The sequence below is a fragment of the Phaenicophaeus curvirostris genome, chromosome 4 (assembly GCF_032191515.1).
Source record: "Phaenicophaeus curvirostris isolate KB17595 chromosome 4, BPBGC_Pcur_1.0, whole genome shotgun sequence".
Classification (NCBI taxonomy): domain Eukaryota; kingdom Metazoa; phylum Chordata; class Aves; order Cuculiformes; family Cuculidae; genus Phaenicophaeus; species Phaenicophaeus curvirostris.
In genome coordinates, this window is record NC_091395.1 from 39,537,961 (window position 1) to 39,559,962 (window position 22,002).

Below are 22,002 nucleotides of genomic sequence, written 5' to 3' on the forward strand. Positions count from 1 at the left end.
AACAAAATTAATAAAATGCAATCCTGAAATGCTGCCAAACACTACACCTCTACTTTACTGACTTCAATCCTGACAAACTCTTGCAACACACATCACGTTACTGTACTGCAGATTACTTGCAGAGTTTTAAAACATCAGATAGAGTATACAGCAGGTAAAACACTGAAATTACTACAATTCAAACAAAGAAATATATTTCTTTTAAATCTAGCAAGTGTTGCTTTAGACAAACCTGACAATATGCCCTAGTACAGACATTCAGCTATTAAGGTCAAAACTGTCGGCAATTGTACCTCCCATCAGCATCCATTTGTGTCTTACCTGGTAGATATCAGAAAGGCTGCTGCTTCCTGAATCACTGGTGATGCTACATCCTGAGTGACTAGATGAAACGTGGGTCACCTGTGGGTGGAGACTGTCAGTAAGGTGCAGCTTTGTGAAATCTGCAGGAAGCTATAGGTGGAGCAGAAAAAGTATCATTACTATTTGAGGTAGATACACAGCAAAATAAATTCAAATAATTTATGTCCCACTTTACTCTCTGCCGACTCCCAAGTGTTTTAGGAAAACCACTGGGGCTTGAGAATGCAGCATAAAAGTTTGAGTTTTGCAGCTTTTTATAACTCATGCAGAGGTCAGCAAAATAACACCAAATTGCTGCAATTATAAGAGTTTTAAAACACACATAACTGACAACACTAGTGAAGCAATAACCCTTCTATCGAAACTCTTCAGTATCTTGCTATGGGGATTGGATAGAATTAAAGCACATATGAATACTGTGTTAGTTTTAGTATCAATGGTTTCCTGTAGAATGGGATTAACAGTGAGTAAAGTCACATACTTTTAAAAATAACCAAAACCAACAAGTACTGCTCTGGATTTGGCTAACTCTCTTGTTTCAGAAGTTGACAAAGCACATTACAGACAAGTAAAATCCAAGGCACTGAACTATGTTATTCTTTAAGTCAAATAAGATGATGGCAAACAGGAAATGTGGGAAGACTGACAAAACTGCAAAGAGGTGCAACCCTGAAATGAGTTTGTTCACACACACTGCTGAAGAACAAATCAAAACAAAATATTTGATCTTTTAACAAACACCCACCAAGATTTGTGACGTATATTTTTACTATTGCTGTATGTACACAGGTTGCATGAAAATCTGTAAGAATAGTAAATGTTGCCGGATTGCAGAAAGTGAACTTTGAGAAAGGAAAATATTTGCCATCTGAAGAAACATTTAAATACTATTTCAGGGGCAAATTACTCCTTTCCCCAAGAAGCTTGCATCCCACTGCTGGTTAATAAAAGCATGTTAACATATCAGTTTTGGTATGCAATAAATGTTTTGTTAATTTAAAAAAACAACAGCTTTGTTCATTGATTTGTTTATTCTTGTTTCTACAGACAAAGTAGATGGTACAAACACACCTCTGTAGAGACTAAGAATGACATACACAGTGCCTCCATCCATATCAGTTACAAATGCTAGCTTGGCACTATTACCATTCTCCTGAATGGAAATTAAAAATAAGAGCTCATCCAGCACTAAGATACAATATGTCAGTATAAAAAGTTAGGAAAAAAGTCATCTGCAAGTCACAAGACAGTATGCTTGAGAAAATTATTAGCTCTACACAGCTAGAGGTACTGAATGGTTTTACTACTGTTCACTTGATTTAATTCTGAAAGAACCTTTGGATTTGTGGTGAAAGCACAGACAAGTGGAAACCTTAGTCTTATTTAGACTGACTGGCATTTCCTATTCTAATATACCTGAAAAAGATTTCTTATTACAGCATGACTGCACCAGTGACAGTAAAAATGGCTACATTTGAAACAATTCTTTCTTAATATTTTTTACTTGAAAGAGGGTATAAAAACAGGAATCAGACATCAATAATCCTAAAGTGCTTCAGTAAGCCCAGAGCAAGAGCTGATCTTCATATACCAATCAACAAAGAAAGGGCAATTAACAAAAACAATACTCTATTACACACAGCCATGAATGCTGCCTCCAGAAAAATCTCATTATGTTCACCACTGTTGATGACATACCAGAAGAAGAAAATAAAGCCCTAAGAAGAGTATTAGTTATATTATCTGTCGTCCCTCCTGTTTCCCTTTCCAATCTGTAGGTCTGAAGTATCACAAAAATGAACAGTATATACTGATATTCAGACCACTATATCCATGTTCTATCACGATCTGAGCCATTCTACAAATAACTGTACATTCCATAGGTAGAATGTATAGTAAATGAATCACCACAGCTTTTGCAGTGTGTCAATGACTACTCCTAAAAGTTAAATCTCTTAGAATTAGAGCTGTCCAGGCTTATTTCCAAGTAGAAATCCTACATGTAATTTTAAAATACATGCATAAATCATCTAAGATTTGCACATTTCATGCTAACTTAAAAAGATCTAGTACCTTGAGTGTTTTACATTTCATAAAGTAAACACTATTTCAATCCCAAATAAATACTAACTCCATAGGGGAGAGGCATGTCACCAGTCTGGCGTCCAATCAAACAAGTTCAGTTTTTCATAATGCCCTGCAAGTATCTCCATGTCATTAACAATGGCATTTATTTTTTATCAATGCAATAACAATTTTTAAGAACCTTACATAAAAGCAAATGCAGTCAGTATGTTAAAAAAATTAAAACAAGCTATGTTTAATATAATGACCGCACTTAGTGGTTTAAATGAACAGCAAGGATTTGTTATACACAGGCAATAGGAAGAGGCAGGGGATTCCACAATGATGATATGCATTACAAATAAAAGCAAGCCATCTGATTTTATCTTTTTTTTTTTTTCCTGTAGACAATCAGCTGAATGATTGATGATTACTGGTTTCAGAGTAACTCGTCAAGTCAAAGCCAGGCTGCATGAGCTGGACTTGCCAAGTGGTGACAGCAGAAAACCACATGCAGGCATTTTACTTAGGGCAACCTAGTCACTATGATCCTAATCCAATAGGACTGTTCACAAGCAGAAAGCACGTGCTCACATCTTTGCAGAATACTGCATCTCTGTGCTACATGCTCAAAAGTGGCATCCACTTCTACTACCCTACCCTCAAGTTAGTTAAGGTGAAAAGTTGTGCAAGGAAAAAAAAATTACAAAAATTAAATAAGGTGAAACATTTATGAGCTCAATGAAGAATTGTGTGAGAACTTAGTTACATACTGCTGTATAAAATATTTAACATACAGAATTGTACACAGTGGGGAAAAAGTGAAGCACTGATGACTACAAATAAACACACATTTCAGCCTTCTACACAAGGGCTACACCTGTAGCACAGTGTTTGGTAAATGGTTTTTCAGTATGTAGAGCAAGAATAAAACGCAATGTTCAAAAGCCTCATTAATCCCAACAACCAGCACAAGGCTGTCTGGCCCATATCAGGATATCTAAATGTAATTTTGTACTTGTAGTAGACTATGATTAGAAGATAACATCACAAAACTGTGCTGTTACATTCATTGAAAAAATGGCTAGGAACATCAGTCTCTGCTTTTGGGAAACATAAGAATTAACTGCACTATTACAGATATATTTGCTGTACTACTGAATATCACTTTGCCATGAAATTTTTAAGCAGTCAATGCTTATACACAGCTATCATTCAACAGTTGAGTACTCCCTTTAATATCATAGGAAAAATAATGTGGTTTCTGTAACATTTTAAAGCACACACACAGAGGCTACGTTTAATGTATGTCTTAACCTCTAGACCATGCAGCTATATGAGAAAGCCTAAAGAAAGACCCTTTGGCTCAGTAACATCACCTATCCCAGACTAAAAGACACAACAAATGGCAGCAGAACTGAAGAGCCATTCTTCTGCTTTGTATTTTCATTAAATGATTGTTAGTTTTAAGGAGTCACTCAAAGTAATAGGGAACAACAGCAACTTCTATATTTTACACAACAAGCACCTGTTTTTCTTCGACAACACCAAACATTGAACAACAATTTCACTGAAGCCAGCAATTACAATATTTCTTAACTTTGTTAATGAACACTTGGAGTTGCAGCATGAGGAAGAAGGAGCAGACAGAGTAAAACCACGGCAGGGTTGTTCTAAAGTAAATATAGTATCAAAATCCATTCTACTTATATTACTTTAAACAATAAATAGTCTTTAGAAGGATCAGATAACTGTCATCATTACCTATTTTCAGGACAAACTTTTAAGGCAAGAAAACATTAAGCTACATATGCATAGAACTAATGAAATATGACATAACAGGAGGAGAGGGGGTTAATACAAAATATGAATTGATAAAATAGATAATACCAAGGCCCTAATCTTAAATCGACAGAAGTCAAACCAGTTTTTTATAAACGTGTATATAACTCTTAATAAGCATGCATGCTTGCATACATACACACACACATTTACATAGTTCACATACATGTAAAGAAACCAGAGGAAAACCATACATGTGGGAACTCAATGCTTTTACTTCTGGAAAACCACAAGGAAAAAAAAACCACTAAAGCGATTATGTGAAACTGCCTTAAGGACAAAGAGGTATCTCCATTTTGAACTGTAAAATATCTTACAACCCATCACATCTTCCAATTTTAAAAGCAGCTTTGTATTACCTCCACCCTCAAAGTGAGTCACCAGTTTATGCATACAAAGCTAACAATTACTTGCTCTGAACTTGTTCCTCCTATTTTAAGAACATCATGATTTTCTCCTACCCTACAGCAAACCTTTTAGTATAAGAAAAGGCAGTGAATACACATGCTAGGACGGTGCTGGGCTTCTCTTCCTTAGTCTTTTGGCCAGATGCTTGTGCTCCACTGCATTCTGTGCAACTTCAACTCAACAAATCATTTGGCTTCTCCTACTAATACAGTACTTTTTAATAAAAAACTAATATCTTTTCAGGATATTTACTAGACATAAAATTAAAATCTTCAGACATATCATAAAAAGGTATGAAAACAGCAAAACATGAATGACACAAAAAAATCCTTTCTTCACTTAAGTAGCACTCTGTATTTTTTCCTAGTGCTTTTTTTTGTTTGGTTGGTTATTTTTGCATTTGTTTTGGGTTTATTTTTCATAGATGGAGTTATATGTGAAAATAACAAGTATAAATGCACCAATGAGAAAGATATGCACACAATTATAATTCTAAAATACAAGAGGAATGCTAGTTGGAGAGGTCCGATATATCACTTATTTTAGATCACACATATCAGCAAGCATTTTATAACTAAGGTCTTCTACTGAAGGCTGGTCAGCACTTCATGAAAGGTTTATAAAGCCTACAAAGTGACTGAGGTACATCCCCACAAAGATGGAATTTAAGAGAGCAAAGTTGTAACATTCTGCTATACCATTCCCAATGAATGATCCAATAGGTAATTATGTGTCACTGAGACAGGCCATGTAAGTACAGTAGATACAATACGACACAAAACATCATCTTTATAATCTATTTCCACTTTCTGAAATTAAATAAACACAAGAAAACACGGATTCTCCAGCCTCTGAACACACGCACCTCAGTGCTTATTCTGTTGTATGTCTTATTAATAAAATAAAAAATAAAAGCCACCATAACACAAAAAAAAAATCTTTATTTCTTTTATAGAAGATGCATTTAGCCCCATAAATAAGTAAATCACCACAAAGTTATTTTGGTTTTCTGTATCTTTTTTAATGGAAAAGCAACCGCAGTCAAATAAAATAAATATTATGCTTTAGTTCTTCCCATTTTTTACCCCGCCAAGACAAAAAGTTTAAAATTTTTACTGCACTGCAGAAGTCCAACCCAATATTCTTCAGTATCCTATCAACTCAATATTTTATTTCAGTATTTTATGTAAATATTCCTTTTTATATTAAATGTTTGTAAAGAAGCCTTATGCTTTTTAAGAATAGACTCAGATTTATGATATTGAATGACAGAAGGAACAAGTAGTTCTAATACTACTGGGAATTCATCAGCATGCTATTACAACATAATTCTTTCACTAACCAAGAGAAATATCAAGGGAAACATTCCTATGGTTCAGTGATTTAAAATACAGCAGTCAATGTAAGTAATTACAGAATAACAAAGTAATTTCTATTGATTTGGTCTACAGACACGATGCAGGCTGACATGTCCAGGGTAGAGGCAAATTTAAAATAAGAGTTTAAATTACATACAGTTCAAATTTGGATGCAATTCCCATGGAAGCAGTATTCCCTTGTACTTAGGGGTAGCATAGAAAACATAAGCAAGCTTACACGTATTTTCTCTGAAAACTTTAGCAAGAGGTAAATAAAAACTTTCTGATTTTATATGTCTTCTGTATCTCATTTGCTTTACACAATGGTATCTCAGGTATTTTTCATCTTCAAATTTCCCTCCAATAGTCATTTTGACACGATACTGTGGCACAAATATCATGAAGAAGAGCTCTTAGAAATGCTCTTCATATTGAATACAACAAGACACAACTCATGTTCTGAAAATATTGCATTTGGGTATCATTCCTGTTAACGAGCTGTTTATATACAAAGCCCACAGTAGAACACATCCTAACAAAAAAAAAAAAAAAAAAAAAAGGCAATATAAAGATCTTTTCTGGCAAGATCTTCATACTTTCCTGCACTTACGCTCTGTTTTGACACTACCCCATAAAACTACTCACAGGTTTAAACCAATGCAATGTCATTTGCTGGTCTAGGAGAGAGAGACAGAGCAAGCATACAAGAACGTAATTTTGTTTCCCTTTCAAAACACACAGTGCCTGCCTCTTATTATACATCTCGCAGCTCTCATCAGATAATCCTATGAGCATTTAATGCGTTGAACATAATTATCCTTCGCTTGAAGGATTATTGACTTCTGTAGAAGGACAGAGGTGGTGAAATGTAAATGGGTATCTGGGGAATGGAGAAAAGCTCTCAGGAACAACTCTTTTGAAAGGAGATATATGAAATGCATCACTAACACATACCCATTCTTATTTAACATAACTATCTTGTCTGTTGTAGGACCAGATCTGTTAGTATCTGCTTTTTCTTTTATAGCATTTATGTCACAGATTCAATGCAACACTTTATATCCAAAACACCTTCTTCAGGAAATCTGGCATAAACGACTTTCTAACCGCAAATACGAATGTCAATTTATTTGCAACAGCTCAAATGATGCAAAATAAATAATTTTTATTTTTTAATAAAAAGTCAGGAGGTAGGGGGTAAGGGGCAGGAACAAATGTGTTTTCAAATCCTGCACATGGACAGACACTGTTGGTACCAGGGGTGACTCCTGTCTGGAGTAAAAGATTTAAAATGCATTATGAGAAGAGGTGAGATCATGTGCTTTGAAAAACAAAAATCTAGGAATTTATCCATCAGAAATTATTGTGAAAAGAGTTTCAGTGTATCAGCTAATCAGAAGGTGACTGAGCTGTTAACGTGATGCAGCAGAAAAACCCAGCGAGATCACAGCATGCATCATCCAGAAGTACAGAACTTCTGGGCTCTTCTCCATGGCCCCAGCAGGGACCATATTTGGAAAGGCTGCATACATTCCCAGCTATATACTTTCATTAAAGATAGACTTAAAGTCATACATATATGCAGAGTCAAAGAAGAACTATGAATATTATCAGAAGAAGAAAAACTGTATTTGAGAAAGTACGAGAGGAGTATGGCTTACTCCGTCCAAGCTGAGAGAGGGCATGATCACTCCCTAGAAATAGGAAGGAGGAAAAAGAGATCATAGAATCATAGAATAACCAGGTTGGAAGAGACCCACCGGATCATCGAGTCCAACCATTCCTATCAAACACTAAACCATGCCCCTTAGCACCTCGTCCACCCGTGCCTTAAACACCTCCAGGGATGGTGAATCAACCACCTCCCTGGGCAGCCTGTTCCAGTGCCCAATGACCCTTGCTGTGAAAAGATTTTTCCTAATGTCCAGCCTAAACCTCCCCTGGCAGAGCTTGAGGCCATTCCCTCTTGTCCTGTCCCCTGTCACTTGGGAGAAGAGGCCAGCACCCTCCTCTCTACAACCTCCTTTCAGGTAGTTATAGAGAACAGTGAGGTCTCCCCTCAGCCTCCTCTTCTCCAGGCTAAACAACCCCAGCTCTCTTAGCCACTCCTCATAAGGCCTGTTCTCCAGCCCCTTCACCAGCTTCGTTGCTCTTCTCTGGACTCGTTCCAGAGCCTCAACATCCTTCTTGTGGTGAGGGGCCCAGAACTGAACACAGGATTCGAGGAGCGGTCTCACCAGTGCCGAGTACAGAGGGAGGATAACCTCCCTGGACCTGCTGGTCACGCCGTTTCTGATACAAGCCAAGATGCCATTGGCCTTCTTGGCCACCTGGGCACACTGCTGGCTCATATTCAGTCGGCTGTCAACCAACACCCCCAGGTCCCTCTCCTCCAGGCAGCTTTCTAGACAGACTTCTCCTAGTCTGTAGCACTGCACGGGGTTGTTGTGCCCCAAGTGCAGGACCTGGCACTTTGGCCTTGTTAAACCTCATGCCATTGGACTCTGCCCAGCGGTCCAGCCTGTTCAGATCCCTTTGCAGAGCCTCCCTACCCTCCAGCAGATCAACACTTCCACCCAGCTTAGTGTCGCCCGCAAACTTGCTAAGTGTGCACTCGATGCCTTCATCCAGGTCATTGATAAAGAGACTGAACAGGGCTGGACCCAGCACTGAGCCCTGGGGAACCCCACTTGTCACTGGCCTCCAGCTGGATTTCACACCATTTCCCACCACTCTCTGGGCCCGGCCATCCAACCAGTTTTCCACCCAGGAGAGTGTGCGCCTGTCCAGGCCAGAGGCTGACAGCTTCTCAAGCAGAATGCTGTGAAAAACTGTGTCAAAGGCTTTACTGAAGTCCAGGAAGACCACATCCACAGCCTTTCCCTCATCCAGCAGCCGAGTCACTTTGTCATAGAAGGCGATCAGGTTAGTTTGGCAAGACCTGCCTTTCGTGAACCCGTGTTGACTGGGCCTGATCACCCGGTTCTCTTGCATGTGCTTCATGATAGCACTCAAGATCACCTGCTCCATGACTTTCCCTAGCACTGAGGTCAGACTGACAGGCCTGTAGTTCCCTGAATACTCCCTGCGACACTTCTTGTAGATGGGCACAACATCAGCCAGCCTCTAGTCCAGTGGGACTTCCCCAGTCTTCCAGGACTGTTGGAAGATGATGGAAAAGGGTTTAGCCAGCACATCCACCAGCTCCTTCAATACCCTTGGATGAATCCCATCCGGCCCCATAGACTTGTGGGTGTCTAGTCGGGCTAGCAAGACTCTGACCACCTCCTCTTGGATCATGGGAACCTCATTTTGCTCCTCTAGCTCCTGGGTTTGTACACAGACAGAACAACTTTCTTTACAACTAAAGTCTGAGGCAAAGAAGGCATTAAGTACCTCAGCCTTTTCCTCATCCTCTGTCACTGTTGTTCCTTCTGCGTCCAATAGGGACTGTATGGTCTCCCTAGTCCTCCTTTTGCTATTTATATATTTATAGAAAGATTTTTTGTTATCTTTCACAGACTTTGCCAATCTGATTTCTAGCTGAGCCTTAGCCCTTCTGATTTTTTCTCTACACAGTCTCACTTCCCTCCTGTAATCCACCCAAGAGGCCTGTCCCCTCTTCCAGAGCCCATAAACATTTCTCTTCTTCTTGACATCACTCAAGATCTTTCTGTTCAACCAAGTTGTTTTTCACCCCTGCCGGCTTTTTTTCCGGAACATGGGGATGGCTTTCTCCTGAGCTGCTAGGATTTCCTTTTTGAAGAGCTCCCAGCCCTCAAGGGCTCCTTTGCCCTTATTTCCATTAAAAGACAATGCAGGTGCAAAGCCTAATGAGCAGGAAGTTGAAAGAAGGTTGCTACCTAATGAACCACGGGGATTCTCAAACCAGACTCAACAGGAGCTGTGGTAGAGTAGGCTTTCAAACTGAAGCTAGACATAGTTATGAACATGCTGCGCAACAGTGTGTAATGGCAGTGACCCAGAAATTCCTTTGCAGATCCATGTCACTCCTCCAAGCAGAAAAATCTGAAGCCAGGCTGTTTTCTTTTTCATACTTATCATTCAGAAACAGACTAATCAAAAGACAGAAAAATATTAAAAAAATCAACATGATTAACATAATATTTTAGATTTTCTTAATGGTAGGTTCTCAGTAAAGACTTAAGTATTCTGTACACTTCCAAGGAAACTATTTTTAAAAGTCATAGATATGCAGGGAGTTGCTGTGCACAGATGCAAGAACTGGACATGTCTATTTGTACAGAGTCTTAACTTTATAAAATATCAAGTTAATTAAAAGAAATGTGATGAAAATTTAGAGAAATGACAAATCTTAAGCAATGAAACAAAATTTTGTTGAAGTCTAATGGCTGCAGCCATGTTAATGCCATCCTTGGAGTTTTAATTAAAGGATTATCTTTGCTTTATAGTATCAAGGAACAGCTAATGAGAGAAGTGGTGGGTCTTGGGTTTTTTCCCTTATACAAAGATTTTGCTTATCAGCAACTTAAACAATAGGAGAGGAACATGCCTAATTTCTTTTGCTAATAACCAGCTCCAAATAAGAAATCATGCACTACAACTACTTGTTTTCCATGTGATTGCCTTACAAGGGAAATTTCCTATAATTTCCTTTTCTGACAATGAAAGATGCACTTTTGCTTCACCTCAAACAAAAAAAAAAATCTAAAGAAACGCAATATTGCAGGATGAATATTCTCAATACAAGAGGCCACCAAAGCACTTGCTTAAAATTGTTTTTAAGAATATTCTTACATTGGCATTTTTTGGCATAAAGCAAAAATTTGTATTACCATAATCAAAGTTTTGAGATTCTTAATTGCACAATAGCGAGTACATCAAAATACTGATACAAAGTTTTAAAAAATGGCTAGTAATATGTCAAACCATTTTGCTCAAAAACAGAGGTGATAAAATGATTTTTCAAAGAAAGGATACAGATAATACTTCTGAGACTGGTGTACAGAGAGCAAAATGGTTTCATATTTGCATTATAAAGTAATACATGTAATGCCTTGCTGTTTTTCTGGATAACAAAAGTAGCACAGCAATGAGACAACTAATTCAAAATAATTTTAAGTGACAAGCGTTTCCTTTTATACCTGGCTAATGCTGCAAAATCTTAAAATAGTATGATTTCACCTTCTCTACGATTTTTGTAATGCTATACTACCTTGCCTACTAGTTAAGCAGCTTTATTACTTATTTTGTGAGATATTAAAGGACAATTGTACCCATGCCATAGCAACCTAACTGCAATGAACGTTGCTGTAACATCCCCAGCTTTGCTTGCTATGTTATTTTACTTACATTTTCCCTCATAATTCTTCTTGCATCTGTGCACAGCAACTCCCTGCATATCTATGACTTTTAAAAATAGCTTCCTCGGAAGTGTACAGAATACTTAAGTTTTTACTGAGTCCCACATTCTTTGACTATCAAAATTAATGAAAACTTTTAATACTGATACAAACTTTTAAAACTTTGTGATACCGTGCATTCCTAACACTCCGAGAATTTCTATTTTGTCACACAGAACAAGATTCTGACTTCTTCATACAATTACAAATATTTACTTGTTTGGACAAAAGACCTAAAAAAAAAAAAAATCACCTAACTTTTCCAAACATCCACAATAATATATTCACAAGGTAATGGCTTCCCAATTTCCTTCAATAACGGGGCAAAACAAGAATGTCCTACATCATACCTGCTAAAATTAAGGCTGCTTTAGAGCAATGACACATCATCAATTAAATTCAAACACCATGTTATTCTTCTGTGCTGACATTCAAATGTGACTTTCTGAAATGTATCTACTTGTATCTGTGCAGGTGCAAGCACAGTTTAAATCATCCGTTATTCTTGCCTTAGGTCATCAGCATGCTAAAAATACACAATTCATGTAGCAACTAATATATTCTACTAACATCATGAAATATTTCAACAGTGCCCATTTAGGAAGAGATTTTTAAATTGGAGATTGCCAAGCTGCAGGAAAAAGCAGCAAAACAGAAATCAGCTGGAAATACAAGGACCAATAACTGAAGCCCATTCTGCAAAAACAATTGATGAAGCTCATGCTTTTACTCTCACCTATCAGAAGATAAGCTATGGAGACCTAGATGTACGCGTGTACATCATCTACTTGCAAGGTCATCTTGGAATAACCAGAAAAATTGAGAACCAAATCTTAACTGCTGATTCATGACAGCACCAGAATGGGTTTTGCTCTAACATCCCTTGGTGCAAGAGATTAAGTAGCTTACTTTCCTTCTGAAAAGCAGTAGATGGTTTAGTCATTTCATATATTAAATACGATATCTCTGCAGGCTTAACTGAATAAAATCCCAGCTGGAACACTGAACTTGCACTTAAAAAAAATAAAACAGTCATACCACTCTAACTAAATTTAGTTTTCCCTGACTACCACCATCACAGAAAGAACAGTAACATACAATACTAATGGAATCGGCAGGTGTAGGAGTGCCATTTAACTGTCTAAACAACCTTTCTTCAAAAGGAAAGAGGTAGATAACTAGATTTTCTGTATATACCACTGCTCATACGCAAGTCACTGTTTGTGAAACTAAGTTTTAGTACCCATTTATTTAGGAATAGCAGCTGTATTTGGGGACCTTGGAAACTCTGCTAAACAGAAATAACTTAAATCCTTTGCTCTGAAGTGCAAGAAAGCTCTCATCTTCTCACAAAGCCAAAAAGAAGAATAAAAGCAAGCCCACCTCCCCCCCCAAAAAAAACCCCAAAACATACTATTATTAACTAAAAGAACCTACTGTTTTCAGAATGACAATACTGAACAGGTCAGAAACTCTTGGAGTCAGAAAACAGAAAATGCCTTCAGAAGTCATACAGTTACAGGCAAGGAGAGGTACACACAGCACACAGACCTCTACAATTACTAACAGAAACTAACAGTGCTTTCATTTTAGTTTGGTTTTTATTCTGCTCTGAACAGCTTCACTCTTAAACGAATTAGTACAAATCTTCTCTGTTGTCTTAAAAAAATTCAGTAGACCAGAAACAGAGTTAATCACTGAAGTAGGCCACTACGAAGGCTCCAAAATCCATAAATTTATGGACTTTCCTTTTCCTCATGGTTCCTTAAAAGCGAGGAGAACAGAAAAATTATCCTTCTACATTATTTATGGATATTTCAATCAAAAGACCCCTATCGTCTGATTCTTATTCAAAGGCCAAAAAGCCTAGCTAAAAATCCACTAGTGATGTGGGTCAAAACTGAAAAGACAAGTGCACCAGGGAGGCACATCCAAGTCTGACATCTGGCTCTTGTCCGAGCAATCTATAAAAGTAAAGAGCTACTGCCTGCCAAGTAGTTGGAAGGTATTTTTTTCCCAGTTCGTTATCAGGAATATATTAAGATTTAGAGGTCAAGCTGTACCCTGATCAGTGGGGCAGCAGAGACAGACAGCGTACAATGAAAGTCCCCTTGGCTGTTTATGCATATCAAAAAAATAAGAGCATAAAAAAGGCAGTTGGGTTCAAATTAGAACAGAGGTGATGGTTCAGCAAACCTAGAACATAGCTGACTAAGAAATAACTCCCACAATTCAGTTTACATTTCTGAAAACCTAGAAGGATTTTTTTCAACCACAACCAAACACATTCAGTTTTCAGGTGCAGTGTTCTCCATCACCCTGTTTTCAAGCTACTGATCCCACTACCAGTACTAAAATTATGGTCTGTTTCTGCAGGCACATTCTCTTTTTCAGGCATTACCATGCCCTTGGAAATCATCCCACATTAGATTTTCCCCGACACTCATGCAACTCCTACAGAATTCAGCAGGTTGGCAGGCGCACAACAACAGACAGGCATTTAGGAAACAATGCTAGGGATGGAGTCCTAAGAGCACAACCCAGATCCCATTCTCTTGGCTCTGCTGGAATAACAGCAGCACAGAACAGCAAAGGCCTATTTTTAGCCTTAAAGCAAGCCAACATGACTAAATACACGAAGGGAACAGACCTACAAAATAGCACAACATCATTTTTCGTGAAATCATTCTTCAGAGGAGAAAAAAAAAGGCTTTAATCCATTTTTCTTACTTGCAAAGTCACAGTTGGGAGTCAAGCTATAAGTTAATCAATCCTATCCAGCAGGTGTATCCAAATGACCCAGCTCACAGCACCTGTGCTGGTAAGAAAGCAACTTGATAGGACACAGTCGTAATAAGGCAATGTTTATAGACCCAGTTTAAGAAATCCCAGATTTAGGAACTTACATCACTGGTTTATTGTTTGGCTTTACCATGTGGTTCCTGGCTCTCCAGATATATCTGAAGAACAGGTAACTGCAGTTTACAAGGGGATTCATTATTGCTATCAACCTTTGGTCACCAGCCAACCCTGGGACAATAGGTAGAAAGTTACAAGTGCTACATAGAGCTACATTTTGATTGCATTTGTTAGCTTATTAACAGGTACTAAATGCAGCTATAATGTAATACTTGCACTTCTTTGCATCCTAACTCACAAGCTTACATTTTCTCTACTTTCAAAAGCAATTGTCTCCTGATTCAAGGCAAGATGCTGGGGCAGAAGGAGAAGGCTTGTGTTTAAGCTAGTTTTCAAACTCTCAGTCCAAAGGAGAAGTGTGCTGCAAATGCTGTGGAGGTATGCATACATTCGAGTACAGAGAGTCACAACCATTTTCATATTTCAGGCAAAATCTTGATATTTTGTCAAATACCTTTGTTGTTTACAGTAGTCACTAAGCTGGAACTCAGAAGACACAAGGAGAATCAGAAAGCCTCTCTGAATTAAAGGAGAGGCACTTACACTCCCATCCACTACTCAGCACAGGGACCACAAATGACAGGAACTACTGAAATTTATAGCACGTCAAATTAGCAGATGCATTTTTAAGGCATTCCAGGAAGGCTTTGGTAGGAATGGCTTATGACAGGAAATATCAGCTTGACTGCCTGTAACACGGCACTCCAGGAAGGCCAGTCCAAGCTGTGAGATTTAGCAGGCAGCTACTCATTTAGGAAAATCCTCTTTCACTTTTCATGCTGGGATTTTGTGCTCCAACATTTGCAATGGAGACCATGGATTACAAAAAGACTAATACCCTTATTTTTAGCTTTTTGACCAGTTCAAAGTCTAGGACAAGTAGAGAGTGCCAGGTCAGCTAAATACAGTGAAGTTGGTTTATGGTAGCAAGTTTCACATTTGCAGTGAGAGCAACCCAAAGACCGATGAAGCCTTTTGGCCAGAGGCTGGGTGCACATTCTTGTGTATTATCATACTGCACTAGTTTTAACAACCAAGTCCAGCATCATGAGGGCAAATTACAAAAAAATATCTACACAAAGTTTTATCCTATCTTCCAATTACTTCACCAAACACAATTGGTTGTTATCCCTCATCTTTTCCAAGAAAAAAAAATAATTAGGCAATAGCTTATCTCCACCCACAAGTCTCAGATGTATTAGGGACTAATAGCATCACTATTTGGGTCAGGTTGTTAACATCAGGCTGTTTACCTTCAACACCACCCACATAAGAGCACTGCAATCTGTTGTCCTTCATCTGCCCTTCTAGTATCCTCACACAAACACAAGTTTAGGAAGGCATGACAAACACTCCTATGAATTCCAGCTCCTGGGCATAGGATCAGCTTTCATAAGCAACCCACTGAGCAGCACTTAGAGGACCCTTCAGCACAGTTCATTCTTCCTGTGGTTCTCAGCTGAATCATCACCATCTCAAAACGAACAGCAAAAAATACTACTGGCAAGCTGGCAAAATTGGAAGAACAACCAACCATCCAGTACTTGCATATGAGTGCCAGTAACATTTCAGTACCAGATTAATGGGTTAAGCACACTGAAGTTAGAATCCTGCAAAGCTGCAAGAGTCATCCCACGCTTTTCTTGCACTACAGCTATCAGACTTTTAAATGCAATATTGAAAACTAAGCATGGCAGGTACAAGGTTCTTTGGTCAAGGGTAAATCTTAAGACATTAATATCTCATTTTTCTCATATCCTTAACATCAACGATACTCATCATGTAAAGTCTTCACATCAGTAGTAATTGTCATCTATTAGCAATAAAGAACACTGGAAATGCTGCTTCAGTAATACCCTTACCTTCATGAACTCCTGAAATACCCTACAATAAAGATTTTCTTCTCATATTTCTATCAATTTTTAAAATTTAGAGAATGTTAACAAGAATGCATCAATAACTGTTAAGTGAAAAGAATTAATAGTTGTTACATATTTACTGTTGCAACTAGGATTTAAAAAATGAAAACAAACTTTAATAAAATAACCCTGAGATTCTAAAAATTTTGTATTTATTTAATCAGACAAAAATCATACCACTCTGTATTCATGGAAGGATTAGTAAGAGAAGTTCAGCTTTTAAAACATCAAGGGTGCTGTTAAGGACTAATCTGCAGCAATTTAAAGCCTAGAACAAACAAAAGAATAAAAACTATCTAAGATAATTAAAGAAAAACAAAATTAAAATACACTTTAAAAAACCTTTACTCTTAAGAGTATCCAGCATCTACATCATTCATTATCCCAGAGAGCTGATTGTCTGAACACAGTTTAAATGTTTATCCAATTCTAGTTCACAAAATTAGAAATCATGATTACTAATGCTCATGTTTTTAAATCAGGTGCAGTTATCTTTTGACACTTCATTGATTCTACTGACAATTTGTAAAGCTATCAAGCACAGAAGTATTCTGCAGATGAGCTTCAGATCACCTCAGCAGAAGATACAGAATGTGAGACACTTCTGCTCAGTTTTGCATGCTGGGGTAGCACCAGCAGCAGCAATCACAACCGCGAAAACAAGAAACAACTGACAGCAGCTTCTAATCCTCTTATAAACTGCATATTTCTTTGCATATCACTGTTCGAGATTCCCTGTCTTACATAATTAAAAATGAAATCTAAAAAAATTTAAATCACTTTACCCTACTGGAATATTTTTACAGGTCCATTTCCTAAACTGTTAAGTTTATGCACTTGCAAATTGTTAAGTACAAGCATAAGTACCATCATTTAAAACTTTGAGCCAATATTCTGCAAGGGAATGCAAATATCTTGCAGGTGGAAGAATAAACTTGAGGTATTGAGGCACAGGATTTCTTTTGCTGACTGTGCTTGCTTCTAGTTACAAAGGACTTCATGCTACTCCACATGTTTATTGCTAATTCTCTGATATTTTTAACCTATGATACTCAGCACACCACATTCCATTATCATCTGCTTTTTAGAGCTTCTATTATTCCTGTGTCTTCAATAGCTCATAGAACCAGGAGCAAATCAATAGCACCTTAAAGGCTTTAGAATTTTTTATTTCTTTTGATGTTTGGCTTCTTAGTTGTTTGGGTTTGTTCGTAATTGTTGGGTATCAATAGCTCTCAATTTCAACTGGATTTTCAGAATGCCTCAAGATTAGGCAGCCATGTCTACAATGCAGTAACAATAAATAGTATTAGTCTGTTGGTCTCAAAATAGCATTCTGGAAGAAGCTGACTTTCCTTTTCAGAATATGAGTTCACATTTGTATTCTGGCTATAAATGACACATTTCAGTGTGCACCATCATAAATATCACTTTGCAAGCACTCCAACATCACCACTAGATTTGGCCACTTTGGAATGTAAGTCAGGACTGGTAATATTGATTATGCTAATTTCAAAATTCTCATCATGAGGCCTGAATTTTTCCTGCTTTATAAACTTGCTGAACAAATGCCCTGCTGTGTGATTTTCTATGCCAGCTATACGTGCTGACCTGAAAAAAGTCTCAGCTACTTCTTAATAAGGCAAAGAAAGCAGTTTTGCGTGTGTACGTATAGTTTACATATAGAATTTCTGGGGTTTTGGTGTGGTTTTCTCCACCACTCTCCCCCGCCCCCACACACTTTTAGATATGCTGTGCAATCCCCAGGCCTTGAAACAGTAACAGAAAGGTGGCAGGACATATCCTGTGCGCCAAGGATGTTTTCATTGCCATCTCTACAGGTCACTAATGCATTCACTGTCATCCCTATGACATGACCCAAATTTTGTTGTTTATAAGCTTTTGAGAAAATCTGCAGTTAAATGTCAACCTGGAGAACAGGAATTTAGCCAGACTACCACAGATCTCTGGAAGGGTGCCAGGCAAGTCACTTAAAATCAACCTTTCAGACAATCATTAGGTCGTGAGTGCCTGAACTGCCCCAATACACAGAAAATTCAAATATCAAAATCCATACTTCAAACACTTTCTTAGGCCTCGTTATGGGGATAAATAAGCATCTTAAGTTCTCAAAATTCTGTCCCTACTTTTTACCAGACTTGCTTCAGCAGAGCTACCCAACAAATTAAGATAATGCCCACCCCCCACTTTAATGAATCACTTGAACACTGCAGTTACAAGCACCTCCAAAAAAGCCACAAAAGAAAAACAAAATTACTGCTTTCATCTTCTGAGTAGAACTTGAATAGTACACCATAAACACAACCTGGCTATTTAAGCAATGAAGCTAGAACAAAATATCAAACAGCTGCTCATTAAACCAGAGCTATCCATCTTCAGATGAACGTTGTGGAAGATAAATGGTCATGTAATTAAAGACTGTATCATAATGCATCTATGAAAAGGAGAAATACTTTTCCTAATCACATGAAAAATCCACAATTTCTTTATTGGTCTTCAGACAGGACTTTTTTTTTTTTTTTTCCAAAACACAAATTAAAAGGAAAGGAATAATCTGAAGAGGTGAAACCAGAAATCTGATTTCAATAAGCAACAGAAATAACAACAACAGAAAAAAATCTGGATCAAGTCCCAGTGTAATATAATTAAGATGAACAGAATCACAACCATCAGCAGCTACAGTAGCTAATAGGTTACTACCTAGTGGAGTTCTTTTTCATACATCTATTTTTGCCATATACGTATACACATACATATATATAAACACCAGGTAGGATTCCACCTCACACTGTATACCAAGCATAGCCACCTGATCACCTCATCATACCTCTCTTTCCTATGTCTTATTAGTGCTGTGTAATGCTCAGTCAAAGCACAAATAACTATCCCACGTTAAGTTTACTGTTTCAGTTATAAAACAATATTGATGATCTCTTCCAGAAAATGCTTATTCTGTACAGTTCTAGATTTCTTACGAACATGCCAACCAACACCCTTACTACACACCAAATTAGAAAAAAAGTATTTGAACCATTATGACTCTTCCTCAAAACACCACTCATTTCCTTCTCATTCCTGGGAGCGAGGAGGCCCCTCATACAGGGCCACAAAACTTTGCGAACTAAAATACTGTAAGAACAAACCAAAGATTTGACTTACCACTTTCACTATTATTCAGCAATTCCAGACAGGTCAACCATATCAAAAGACTGCAGTACCTACAAGATAACTTAAGGAGAGTCACTGGACTGGCAGTGAAACATGTCCTTTACTAGCAGACTTTACGTCAAAAATACTCAAAATAAAAATGTAACTTATTCTTTCCTAAAGGTCGTGCATAACATACCCTGCAATCTGTGAGTTGTTAATCATTACACAGTCATGAAAGAATTATGCACCTCAAGTCCCATTTTAAAAGGCATTACACATCATTTACTTTTGTTTTCTTCAAAATAACCTACAAACACCACATACAAGGGAAAGGAGAAACTGGATAGAAAGAAAACACTTCAGAAGGCCAGAGCCTACTCTAGGAAACTTCATATGACAGACCTTCATGTTATTTTTCCACATAATAAAGTGGGTATACAATACAACGTGTGAAACTTTTCAAGAGATACTCATTTCAACATCTGCAAAATGGCCACTTTCGGAAACATTACTCATCCCCCTAACATTTAAGACTTGGAAAATCATGATAAAAGCACTACAAAGCTAGTTGAGAGGACTCGTAAACAGCAAGGATACAGTCAAACAGATTGAACCTACAGAACTGTGTGAAATCTGGTTAAGCGCTTTAAATACAAGAACCAAGCAGAACGTCTCTTTCATCAAACCAGCTTTCATTTCTCTGCTATCTTTCACTCAGATACTTCTATTCCCTGGTCAACAGATGACAGCTGTGTATCAAGAAACATCATCTTCAGTTGTGTACAAAGGAACAACACCTTCAGACATGTGCCTGGTAGCACTGCTTCAAACTCTTACAATTCCCGAAATACCAGGAAGGTAAAACCAGTACACTTGATCAATGCTGTTGTGTTTCCTAGACTAATGTAAGAAAATCAACACATTTTTTCACTTTTCCTCCCTCCATTCTCACCACGATGAACATAAAGGTCAGTTTGCGTATCATTTTCACACAAAAGTAGATTTAACCCATATCCCTCATTTCCTAACTAAACTAATATGAAACTAGCATTAACTAAAATTAATTCACAGAATTTTGTGCAACTTTGCACAGGAGATTTTTGCATTCAATGCCAGATTGTCCCAACAAATCAAGCAGTGAAACTCTGGGTAGGGATGTCACAGAAGTAATTAAGGCACACTCCTTAAAATAAGATTGAGTCAGATATCATAAGAGATCTATGATTCTGGGAACATACTAATATAAAAATAACTCATCATCAAAAATTATTAATTCAATAAGTTTTCCTTTTAGGCAAAGCAAGATGAAGTCTGTATGTATATCTTGAAAATCCAGAGGCTTGCCTTCCCTCCCTACCAAAAAGTCCTATTCTCGCAGTCCCATTTTCCAAGCAAAATAACCTCTACCTGTAAAACAAGCATGGAAAAGCTTCATTGCCAAAGTGGTGGGTTTTGCTGAGGTACAGAGTATCCTACCAGCTTCATGTTAAAGTTCTAAATAAACTCCAAATTATGGGGTTTGCTCATGCAAAATCTGTAATCACGGTAGCAGCCCTACATCAAAGTATGATTTCTTTCTCTTAGATACAGGTGGACATTTCTTAAAGTAAGGTAATTTTCTCATAAAGCAGTACCTTGACCTTTTCCCTTTTATTATTCCTACATTTTGGTCCAGAGAGTGAAATTTAAATCTGTGATTTAATTCATTTGAAGTAATACAACTAAAATATAACAGAAGTTGTAACATAGAGTGTCTAAAACGCCAGGTTAATTATGTCGTTTATTTCAAAGCAATTATTTTATATTGGTTAGCCTTGCTGCATTATCAGAATCAATCTAGAACTTCTCAACAACACTCTTCGGAGAACAGAAAGAGCAGGAAAAAAAACAATACATATGCAGCTTTCTTATTTTATTTCTATTTGCAAATTCAAGGCATCTTATTCTACTTCAGCTTCTTCAGTACTTGAGTTTCAGGATGAAAGAAATTTTCTAAGATTAAGTTCTAAATATTTCATGAACACTGAATGACTTGGTAACATGAACTCCTTTCTACTTAGAATGTAATTAAGAAGAAGGGAAAGGAACAAAACAGTCTCCAAGAAGAAACTAATGTCTGCTACATGCGTAAGATAAATCCAGTAGTCATATTCTGAAATGTTTCTAGATATGTGTGTAGAAATACAGAAACTAAGCTGATTTTTTGAAGAAAATATTCCTCCTCTAAAAAGTTCCTGCTATCGCATTTTCGCAGTATTTATGATACTTAGCTGTACATACACTGGGCATACTGTACAGAGTCCCATGAAAAGTCTAACACACACTGTGCACAGAACATATAAAGATCTTCTCAATAAATAAATTGTAAGTTTGAAAATTATACTTAACCATATAAAACCCAGCATGAAGATTCTATGATGTTAGCTGAGTGATAAGAATCTATACTTCTAGAATCATTGTCATGTAAAACCTGAATTTCTAATTCCTGACACCTGAGGCCTTGTTAAATAATGTTTGCTCTTCTGCTTATGAATGCATTTTTCCCAAACAATAAACACAGGCAGCCTATGGGAT

General features: G+C 37.4%; 1 protein-coding gene across 7 annotated transcripts in view; it reads right to left on the reverse strand.

The window, feature by feature from the left end:
• RAPGEF2 (Rap guanine nucleotide exchange factor 2) overlaps window positions 1-22,002 on the reverse strand; it is a 180,483-nt gene that overhangs the window by 48,023 nt on the left and 110,458 nt on the right. For all 7 annotated transcript variants that reach the window (XM_069855832.1, XM_069855828.1, XM_069855830.1 and 4 more), the window contains one exon: window positions 322-453. In XM_069855832.1, coding sequence (XP_069711933.1) covers window positions 322-453 — 132 coding nt within the window. The remainder of the gene's footprint in view (window positions 1-321; window positions 454-22,002) is intronic.